Consider the following 10,586-nt stretch of genomic DNA (forward strand, 5'->3'; position numbering starts at 1 on the left):
GTTTTTCATATCCTCGCGATCGATCGCGCAGTTGTTGAGTATGTAATATGAAATTGTTTTTGACGCGATTAAGATATTTGGGGACAAAACTAATGGGAAATGCTTCTTACTGCTTAGTATCGCCGTGCGATATTGTGGAGGAGATTTTAAATGCGCTGATATTCAGAATAATATAAAATCAATTTCAGAATAATTATTATATACATTAATAATTAATATAATTATTACATATTAGCTAAGCATATGAGTTAAGATGCTGTATTTTTTATAGAAATACAGACAGAATCTAAATACAATCTTCTAAGCTTGTTAGGAAAGACTTACATAATTTTAACTGATTCGAGATAATTTAATTTACACTGCAATAATATTTTCCTAGCTAATAAATAATTATTTTCATTTCTAATTATTTGAAAACAACGATTTTCCGATATTTTCATAAAAGAAATAGACTTTAAATTTTTTGGGTCGAGAGAATCTATCACTGAAAAATAACACTACAGAAATGGAATGTACATCTATAACATGTCGAATTTTATAATTTGAAATATTTTTTAATATTTTGTTGAGTAAAAAATATGTAATGTAAGGTAGATTCAAGGATATTTCTACACATCGATGATCTTGACATTTTTATAATTTTACGGTATTATAAAAACTTAAATCTCAAAAACGCTAATAATTGTCACGTAATAATTCTTACAATAAAATTGTTTTTATTATAATGATATGAATAGATAAAATTGCAATGTAATATTATAGAGAATATCAATAATAATTTTTGTCACCGAATGCAAAGTAACTTAGACATTTCGATATATTCTAACAGAAAAATAATAATTCTAGATTAACGATTTCGCGTCAATCTAGAATTATTATTTTTCTGTTAGAATATATCGAAATGTCTAAGTTACTTTGCATTCGGTGACGAATGGATTAATGATGTCGCGGAATAAGATTAATAAAACGGCGCGTTTGGAATCGACAATCCGGAATATTATAACGACTTGGACACTATCCATGCAGCTTCTTGGGAATCTTTATCAATGGTACAGCTGGCGTTAACGAGCCTTAAACAACAGCGGCGCATCCCCTATTGTCACAACGCGTAACCCCATTCGCCCTGCAAGCAACAACATACATATCCGATGATGTATGTCGTTATGTGTCGTGCGACTCGTGGTTTTCCTCAATTCCCGAGCAAAAGCTAGAAGCTTACCGTTTCGTTACCTCGTAGAGACGTATGTTTCCTTTACAGTTTGTATCTGAATAACCGATATCGCCGCAGCGCGAAAATATATCGCGTGTACAATAGACAGTGTAATCTAACTCATAAAGTTATCATTCTCTCTATTCGGTGGCAACGTGGTAAATTATATACAGAGGAAGATTTGTAGAAGCAAGATACTATTGTACAACACGTTTAAAATATCTTCATCATAATTTTGTATTTAAAATATCAATATTCATCTCTCTAAAGTTTATTTAAACTACAAGCAATTAAATAAAATCTTTTTCGGAGCATCATATCGACACATCCATATTATCCTTCGTGTTTCTAAAAATATAAAAAAATAAAATTTGAAAACGCTATGGATGATATTGGACATATCGAATTGACGCTCACAAAAAAAAAAAAAACGATACAATTTAATTGTAAAATCTTGATGACGTGCTACTGCTTTTATATTTACTGAATTGCAATATATTGTAAAGTTAAAGTGTATATTAATTCCGCTATCATTTTATACTACGATTGCAGCGACAGGAAGCTTCCAGTGCTTTCCGCGCTCTCGGTTTCGAGAGTAACGAGATTTTTTTCTCCGTTGCGAGACGCGTCTCAACAATTACCGGGTTGGGGGGTCAACCTTTTTTTCGCCGGTAACATTTGGAAACATGTCACTAACACGAAAACAGAAAATTGTAACGCAAGGGGATATTCTGCATTCCCTACTTTCTTTTTTTTCCTCTGCGATCTTTCTCATAGCCGAGTATGAGGGCGGGATAAATATTGCGTCACCACACCGATCTTTTCCAACGATATGCGGGCGCATCTGCATCACATGGGTTTGTGTCGTGGATAAAGCGATGCGATGCAGTCCGATAAGCGCGATGATGCGATGCCCTCCATTCTGCCACTATATTTCCGCGCGCGTCGCCGCGCTTTTCCTCCATGAGAGAGCCGCATAACAAGAGAACAAGGTGAAAAACGACCGCATCTCTGGGGGTAAATTGACGGTTTGAGGCGCGACAGGATCGTTACGTTCCCACGACAGCACGGAGATTTCTTTTCCCACCCGTGGCCGGAAGAGCGTTTCAGGAATTGGACTTCCCCGCTGACTTTGACAGCGTGGAATATCAATCTTAAGTGGATTTAACTCGTTCCGCGAGATAGCTGTTGCTCTCCGAGCGCTGAAATGGGTGTCTGTCCGAAAGAGTTGTTACGAATCTAGAAAATCGGAAACATCGCAAAAGATAATGGGGACATTGAAAATAACGAGATATCGGAAAAGTAACGAGATGAAAAATTTTGAAAAAGACTTGGTATTTTTTAATAGAAATCATTTAATAGGTAATATATTTATATTACTGTTTCAACGACATATTAATTACATTCGTAACAAGTATGTGATAATAAAAAATAATATAGTTATTTTCTTTCATATATGCGCGCGCATAAACTTTTAATTTTCTTTTTTTTTTCGTTATCAATCGAGTTTTCTTTCGTATTTCTTGAAACGTTGTAGTTACGAAGAAGAGCGGAAATGTTGCAACTACGCTTCGTTGCACAAACTCGGGAAGAGAAGAGTTTATTTATTGGAAAAACCGGAAAAATTCAGGAATTTCTCGAGCTGGCATGTAGCATCCCCTGCGAAGCACATCGCTCATACAGAGAATTCTCGCTAAAATTGTTACCGCCATCAATATCGTGCGTATGCAGATGTACTTGCATGCTGTATACCGTTTTAATATCGTGGGCCTGTCAGCGCGATTCACAACCATTTTTCGTGGCTGGCAAAAAGTTGAGTGAGACTCGCCGCGTTGTTAAGAATGGATCAGGGCAAACTGCGACCAGAATGAGAGGGAGAGAAAAGAAAGAGAAAAAAAAAAAAAAAAAAGAAAGAGAGAGAAGGCACAACGGGAAACGAGAGTACGTGTACGAGAAAAGGGAGGAGGTTGAGGGTTGGACTTACAACTCGACCGTTATTACGTGCACGGTTTCTTACTCCCCGCGGGGCGATATGCGTTCCATTTCCATTCAACGAATTTCTTGTCGCGTCGTCCTACGGTGAGGTAGGATCGCTGGTAGTTGTCGTTCCAGTACACGTAAAAGCGGCTACACACGAGGGGGCAGTACATTTTCATACACTTCGAAACGTGTGATAGTGTTGATAATACTGCAATAATATTGCCGTTTTCTCGATAACCGGACATAAATTGGATACTCACATTCTTTTACGAGAGTATCGGGACTTTATGCTTGATTAGTGCAATAAATATTTAATATGTGTCCGATAAAACGACTTATACATACTTAATCGACGTAATTACCATTGCAATCACATCTCTCGATTCAAATTTATTGCACGTTTAAAACTTGCATCGCATCATTTTCCAAATAAACAATTTGAATTTTTATCATGCGAAACCAATTAGTCATAGAAAAAAAATTACTTTAAACATATTTTCTCTTATATAAATTTTCACACAAATACTTGAAAGGAGATGTTCATCCAATTAATTTTTATATACATACAATGATATAATCCGAATAATATGAATAAAAATATGAATAAAAAGATGATTAATCGGGATAATTTGCTGAGCTCATGCACAATGGATGGTACCAAATGCGATCTTGCAATAGCATACTTTTGATAATAAGCCCGACGATTCCGCGGGAAAAGATATCGTCTCCATTTCCCACCGAGTTTCTCGTTGCCGCGTTGTCCGTTTCGGGAAAATAGCGAATAATACGACTGAGCTAGATTCATACGCGGATAATGAAAATTTCTTGAATAGGAGATACTTATCTGCTTATTATAGCGACGACTTCGTACGGTCGGGCGCACTTGAATTTCCGCTACTTCGTAGTAATCGCGTACACAATAAATGTTCTTCTCTAGCAAAAATTTCTCAATGTCATATCCCTCGTGTTAACATTTTATCGCATCACCCTCCACTCTTCCCATTTTCATTTCCATACCGCTGCTATATTTAGCAGAAACCGCCATTTAACCGAACATTCAGTTTGCTTTTATTATCCAGCTGCTTATCTCATTAGACAATATAATGGAATTTATTTTTAATTTTACAATAATTTAATTTTATATTAATATGACAGTCATATTAATATAAAATTAAAAATTTGCTCCATTGCTAAATGTGGTTACATTGTTCTACAGTTCACATAAGTTGTTTAATATTATGTCAACTATATATATATATATTGTTAAAAATATATAGATCTTTTAATAAATCATCAAGAGAATAAAGTTTCTCACAAATAAAATCATTATCGTCACGCTTTCATTTTCGTTACAATAACTCACGCGGCCATTGGCGAGTTGATGATAGTAAAAAGCAAATAATAAAAAAAAGAGAATCTCGACGAAAGTTTTATGCAGATTGCTACTTGTCGCCAGAAATAATGGGCATAAAGAAAATCTCGTGAGGTAAGCAGAAATGGCGAGCGCAAGCCGCGGAAGAAGCATCGGGGAAAATATTTTAACTCGGCTTTCGGCCTTGGCATGACAGATCATATTCAGGCGTGGTAATCTACTTACGTCATAGCTAGAGAATTCTCCTTTTCCAGGCGGTCCCGGTGGACCTTGTGCGCCCTTTTCACCGGGAATTCCGTCGCGACCTGGCTCGCCCTTCTGACCTTGGGGACCTTCTGGTCCCGGTATTCCAATATTACCCTTGTCACCTCTCGCCCCGGCCGAGCCTTGCAGCCCTCTTTCCCCTGGCTGTCCTGCCACACCCTGAAATCGTGACGTTAGATTTCGCAATTAAGCACAACGATGTGGCATATGCGCAAAGAATTGAAGCGCTAGAGATTGATATAGTTTTAAATCGAATTGATTAAATTTAACGCGAAAAGAGATAGAAAGGAAAAAATTGGAGAAAATCTTGAATTCGGATATAATAAACGATTTATATTAATTTGGTAATATTAGTAATCGTTGCATTATTCAAACGTTTATTTTTTATATATGATGTAGAGATATCATAATATATTATTTTTTAGTTTTGCCGTAATAAGACAAAAAGACATAAATGGCTATATCATTTTTTAGCGCTTTGATAGATAATATCTTGGAATATATGTAGAACAAAAATCGCTACCGTGAGACCCATTAATCCTTGCTTTCCCTCCTGTCCCGGTACTCCTGGCTCACCCTTCGGCCCTTGTATCATTTTCGGCATCGTAAAGGAAGACATTAAGGCCGTAGCATTACAGATGCAAGTGCCAGGGTCTCCTTTCTGACCAGGTGGTCCCTGTGGTATCTTCATTAGCAAATCCTTTAAAAAAAATCGGTTTATTTAATACTGCTATTGTAATCTATAATTTTACTTTAGTGAATCAATTATAACATATAATTATTACTTATGTATATTACGAAAATTATTACGAAAATAAATTATTTTTGCGTGTTATAGTAGTATGAATAATAAAAATATATTTTACATAACATGTAAAATAATATATTAAATTATTAAATAATAATATCTCTCTAATATAACAATCTGACGGGAAATTAGCTCAAATAATAAGACGAGAAGCATTAATAATTTCATATTTTTTATGTTTTTTTATTCTTCTTTTCTGTTTAATTTTATGCAACTTGTCATTAACTTCTTACACAGCGATATAATCAAATTTTAATGGTGTCTAGAAGCGAGTAAATATACTGCATGTATATACTGCATACTAAAATAACGGTGGAAGATAGTAAATACCGTGGAAGCGGTTTTGGTTATAATCAGTGTTACATGCGACAGGCACTGGTTCTCTAGCGTCGATGCTAAATTGACTCATGTGAATAACAAGATAAATGAGTGATCCCGGATTCAGGCGCATATATTCACAAGCTACCTTCAATATCGTGCCTGGCGCTCGGATAGTTGCGGATGCAATCGCGGTCCCTACAGTTAATTTAACGAGATATGTCTATATCACTATATTAGAAAAGATATTTCTTCCATTAAGAAAATTTCCAAAGAAATCAATATTACTATATACGCGATGAATGCAATGAGATAAAATATAATCTAATGATATGCTAGTCCGAACATGTAGGTTAATATATAATTTTAATAAAAATTTTGAAATAAGATAAAATATAATTTATTTCTTATTGTCAGTCAATGACATATGTATATCTTTTTCTTATTATAAACTATTTATTGCCATCTTTTTTATTCTATTTGAAATAGAGATGTACTTAGACGAATTTATAAATGGATATTTCCAGAATAGATGAACTCTTAATATAACTTAATATAACTTAATATAACAATTACCATAATTATTTCAATCGATTATTTAATGCTATGAACTATTCAAAAATGTCGGTTTAGGAATTATTGAAAAAAATGCACTGAAAATAATTGACATAAGAAATAATCGTTTTTTTTTGTGGCCACCTATACTAAAATTGGCTTATAAAAAAGTCTCGATTGAGAAATACAACTCACCTCATCGCGACCAGGCGGGCCCGGAGGACCCGGAGGACCCCTAACACTTTCGCCTTTATCCCCTTTGTCGCCTTTTTCGCCTTTCGGACCTTTATCTGAAAAAAAAAGAACAAATATGTATCCGTAAGTCCGCGCAACTTCGTCACTCTATTTTGACACGCCGAGGTGATTTATGCGCGCGAAAAGTAGATTAAAAAAGTTTGCTTCATATTTTATCATAATTTCTTCAACGCGATACCTCCGAAATCGATGGCACGCATCGACATCGGCTATGGCAAAATTAATAAACGATTTTTAACGCGCCGCCCCATCCTTACTAGAAATATTAGATTTAGAAAAAAAAGAGAAAATATTGATGTTCTTTCGGTGCATTGATTAATGGAAGAACTGTCAGATTATCCCAAAATATCGTTACGATACATATTTATATTTCACGAGTTAGTTTGAATATCCTCGCAATTAGATTGGAAAAATATCCGTGATAAAAAACAATAAAAAATATATTCGATTGAAAGAAAATCGATACGAAAACTTATTTTACATTCTTTAATTAATAGAAGAATGCAAATATTATAAAAATAGGTGACATAACATAGATTACTTGGACATCTTATTCTCAATATAATGCCACATTTTACGAACGATTAAACAATATCGTTATCGCGATTAATATTTGATAGCCTTACTTACAATCTGGATTCGGAGGCGGGGGCGTGATGAATGGCGGTGGGTTACTCTCCTCGCTTTTGTCTTCGTCCGCATCCCGACCGATCTGAAAATAATATTATAAGCAATGCCGATAAGATTGGATTATGCTGTCCTGTCAATGATACATAACAGGACGATTATCGAAGTCGTCATCGTCGATTGCCAATTCGGGGCTTGATGCAGGGGTGCGAGTAATAAATATAGTATAGACATTATTTACAGCATTTGGTTGTGACGAAGATAGCGAAACAGGGCGGTTGGTTTATCGATCGTTTGCTGATTAGTTATTTTATATGCAAATTACAAGTATATATATTGTGTAAACCGCAATGTTGAAGTGACACGGCAATGTGTCGACCGTTTTTGATTAGCTTCACGAAGGGGCGCCAAATATTTGCGTAGTGTTCGTATAACGTCATTGAAATTCATGAAACTATGTGAACGGGAACTTTTGCAGCGTTATGACAAGAAACGAGAATCAAGATTGGCCTGAAATGAGTTTGTAATTATATATGTACAGATGATGAAATTCAAGAAACAAGAGAGCATAACATATATATATAATATGCCTAAGTGAGAAATAAATAGTATAATATTATTACTAATATATTATTATAATATTATTACGCTATATATATATATATATATATATAGAGCGAGACAATCTTATATAAGATATCTTGCTTCTCTGCACGTTTCATCGTGTCCCGATCCGGATCTTGTCACGGCCTGCCGTCGCAAATTATTAGCTAGTAGTATAAATGATCGCATGCGCCAGTTGTGAACAATGCAATGCCCAAGTAAAGTTCTCCAGACGTGATACCGGACCTGTCTTGTACGTTAAAAGCGAATAATACATCAAGCAGTGACGGTGATTAATGAACTTCCAAGCCAATCAGGCAGTATGGTTAGCACACATGACACCAGCCCTAAGTGTTTTCCGATAATTATCGGTAACGACGGCGCTTTATCGGGCTGAGTCGACGTCCGGTTAGGATTTTTCGCCGATCGAACACGTTCTTGCATTATTACAAAAAATATCGTATCCCACTTCCGCTGCGCGAGAAATCTGTTAATTTGCTCCAATTCGTCGAAATAACGATCTTGATCGTTTTGGATATTTTTTATATATGAAGATATTAATGTAGAAGATATTAATTAAATATTAGGAATGTTTATTGAGATTGAATATTTATGGCTTGGAGATTTCAAAATATCTTACCTTCTGCGCGTTCACACATAGCTTTCACAATTTTTTCAAATAGATTTTTACTTATTGAAATAAACCAAATTGACTCGTTACATAGTAAAAGCACTAATAATTAATTATTTATAAAATCTAAAACGTAATATATGATATTTAAAGTGAGTCGTACAAATGGTGAAACTTAATTATAATCTACGTCATCCATATGCATAACTTTTATCTATATAATAAATCCATGAATGCATTGGAATCTATATGCAGATATAAAAGTATTAAAGCAATACCTGTTATATCTTTATCTCTATTTTCTATTTTAAAAAAAAACGCGATAAATATTTTATATTCAAAAACCAACTACAATGTAATTCGTGTGATTCGATTTTTTTTTCGAACAATTATTCGCGGCCTCGTAGAACGAGGAATACACAAAGAGTTTAATATTTTTTCAATCTATTATTTCTCGCAAACTATACTTTTTTCGACAACCCAATATTTTTCCGAAACGATTTAATGAAAGGAAACTTCTCATAGCAGATCGCATTTCTCGTCACAATAAAGATTTTGATTTTTGTGAAACGTGGATTTTGTAACATTTTTTTTTAAACGTTTGCTTTGGCTTACGTTGCGTATTCGAACGTCACCGACACGCGTGCGTGCGAACAAAAAATACATTTGTCGCATCTGTTGTGCAATTGCAATAACGCGTAGTATCGAATAAAACAAAAAGAGTACTCTCAACATCGGTATGTAACTATCCATAGCTTGTATTTATTGCAGGTGGATTTGCTTATTTCACGTTGCGGTGGATTTATAATGTCGCATTTAAATTAATGCCATTTATTATTAAAGGCATAATACAGTTATTTACAATTACAATTTATACAATGAGAATTTAGAAAATAAAGTAATAATAATGCACAAACAAGTATTATATTATATAATATTATAATAGCTGGTTATAAAATAGTGTATATCTCGTTATTACTTATTTTAACACGAGTGTTGCATAAAGAAAACACCCCGAAATGCTATAATAATCAAGCATTTTTCTGTTTTTTTTTTCTATTTTCCGCGACTCCGTCAAATATTCAATTATTTATACAGCCGTACACAATAATAATTAGTAATTCTTACGTTATTTCAATATTCTACTTCCACGCGAAATTTGCGGTGCACGATCAGCTTGAATTGTATTTTGACTTATACATATACACGCATACACGAAGTTACATATACATTCGAGAGAAACGTGCACGCTGGGAATACGAGCGGGGTTTCAGTTTCGGCGAATGAAGTTTCAGCTGGCTCTGCTGCAAACGCTCGTCATGTTTAATTCGTGCTTTTTTTCCATATAGTACGTTCAGGATAGTGGAATTACGCGGCATCTCCACATACGCACATACACAGTAGCGCGTAACACCTGCTGTACGATTGCAGTAACACGTAGAACTGTAACGAGACACGTCGCCATCGAAATCGTTCACCCGTACACATCTGATCAGCCCTCCTATGCACGACCGCGTCTTTGCATCTCGCCACCATACCGTAACGCACATTCCCGAAGCTTTTCGCGGAGTGCGGGATTTTATAGGTGAAATAAGTTCCGTTCCCTCTTTCTCTCTCTCGTTTTCTTTCTTCGTGCGCAAAGAAAAGCTTGCGCCACAACTTCTGAATTTCCGGACAAGCGTACGGAAAGCAGAATCTCCCGCCAAGGATTCATGTGATGATGCAGGATTGCTATCATAAGAATATATGCATTTACTGTTATTGATCGATATATCTCTGCAATCGAGCGAGGATAAAGGTCGAATCAGAAGTGATTGGTGAAGTCGATTGTTACTTACAAAAATGGATCTCTGATTATTAAGTGATAACATAGTTAATATATTTCTCATATCTCTCTCTTACCAATCTACATTTGACGAAAAATTTTCAACTTGAAGTAACATATTATATACGATTTTTATAT

The 10,586-nt window shown here is 35.0% G+C and overlaps 1 protein-coding gene and 1 long non-coding RNA gene across 12 annotated transcripts in view; one reads left to right on the forward strand and one right to left on the reverse strand.

Moving 5' to 3' along the window:
- The window catches only part of LOC145934001 (uncharacterized), a 93,997-nt gene that overhangs the window by 13,347 nt on the left and 70,064 nt on the right, over positions 1–10,586 (forward strand). The gene's annotated exons all lie outside the window — the stretch shown is intronic.
- Positions 1–10,586, reverse strand: part of Mp (collagen XV/XVIII-type protein multiplexin) — a 238,165-nt gene that overhangs the window by 9,889 nt on the left and 217,690 nt on the right. For all 10 annotated transcript variants that reach the window (XM_083034129.1, XM_083034128.1, XM_083034127.1 and 7 more), the window contains 4 exons: positions 7,393–7,474; positions 6,703–6,797; positions 5,350–5,526; positions 4,788–4,985 (listed from right to left, as the gene is read on the reverse strand). In XM_083034129.1, the coding sequence (XP_082890255.1) occupies positions 4,788–4,985; positions 5,350–5,526; positions 6,703–6,797; positions 7,393–7,474 (552 nt within the window). The remainder of the gene's footprint in view (positions 1–4,787; positions 4,986–5,349; positions 5,527–6,702; positions 6,798–7,392; positions 7,475–10,586) is intronic.

Source organism: Prenolepis imparis, unplaced genomic scaffold, assembly GCF_030444845.1.
Source record: "Prenolepis imparis isolate NDT839.2.m4 unplaced genomic scaffold, iyPreImpa1.0 SCAF_3, whole genome shotgun sequence".
Classification (NCBI taxonomy): Eukaryota; Metazoa; Arthropoda; class Insecta; order Hymenoptera; family Formicidae; genus Prenolepis; species Prenolepis imparis.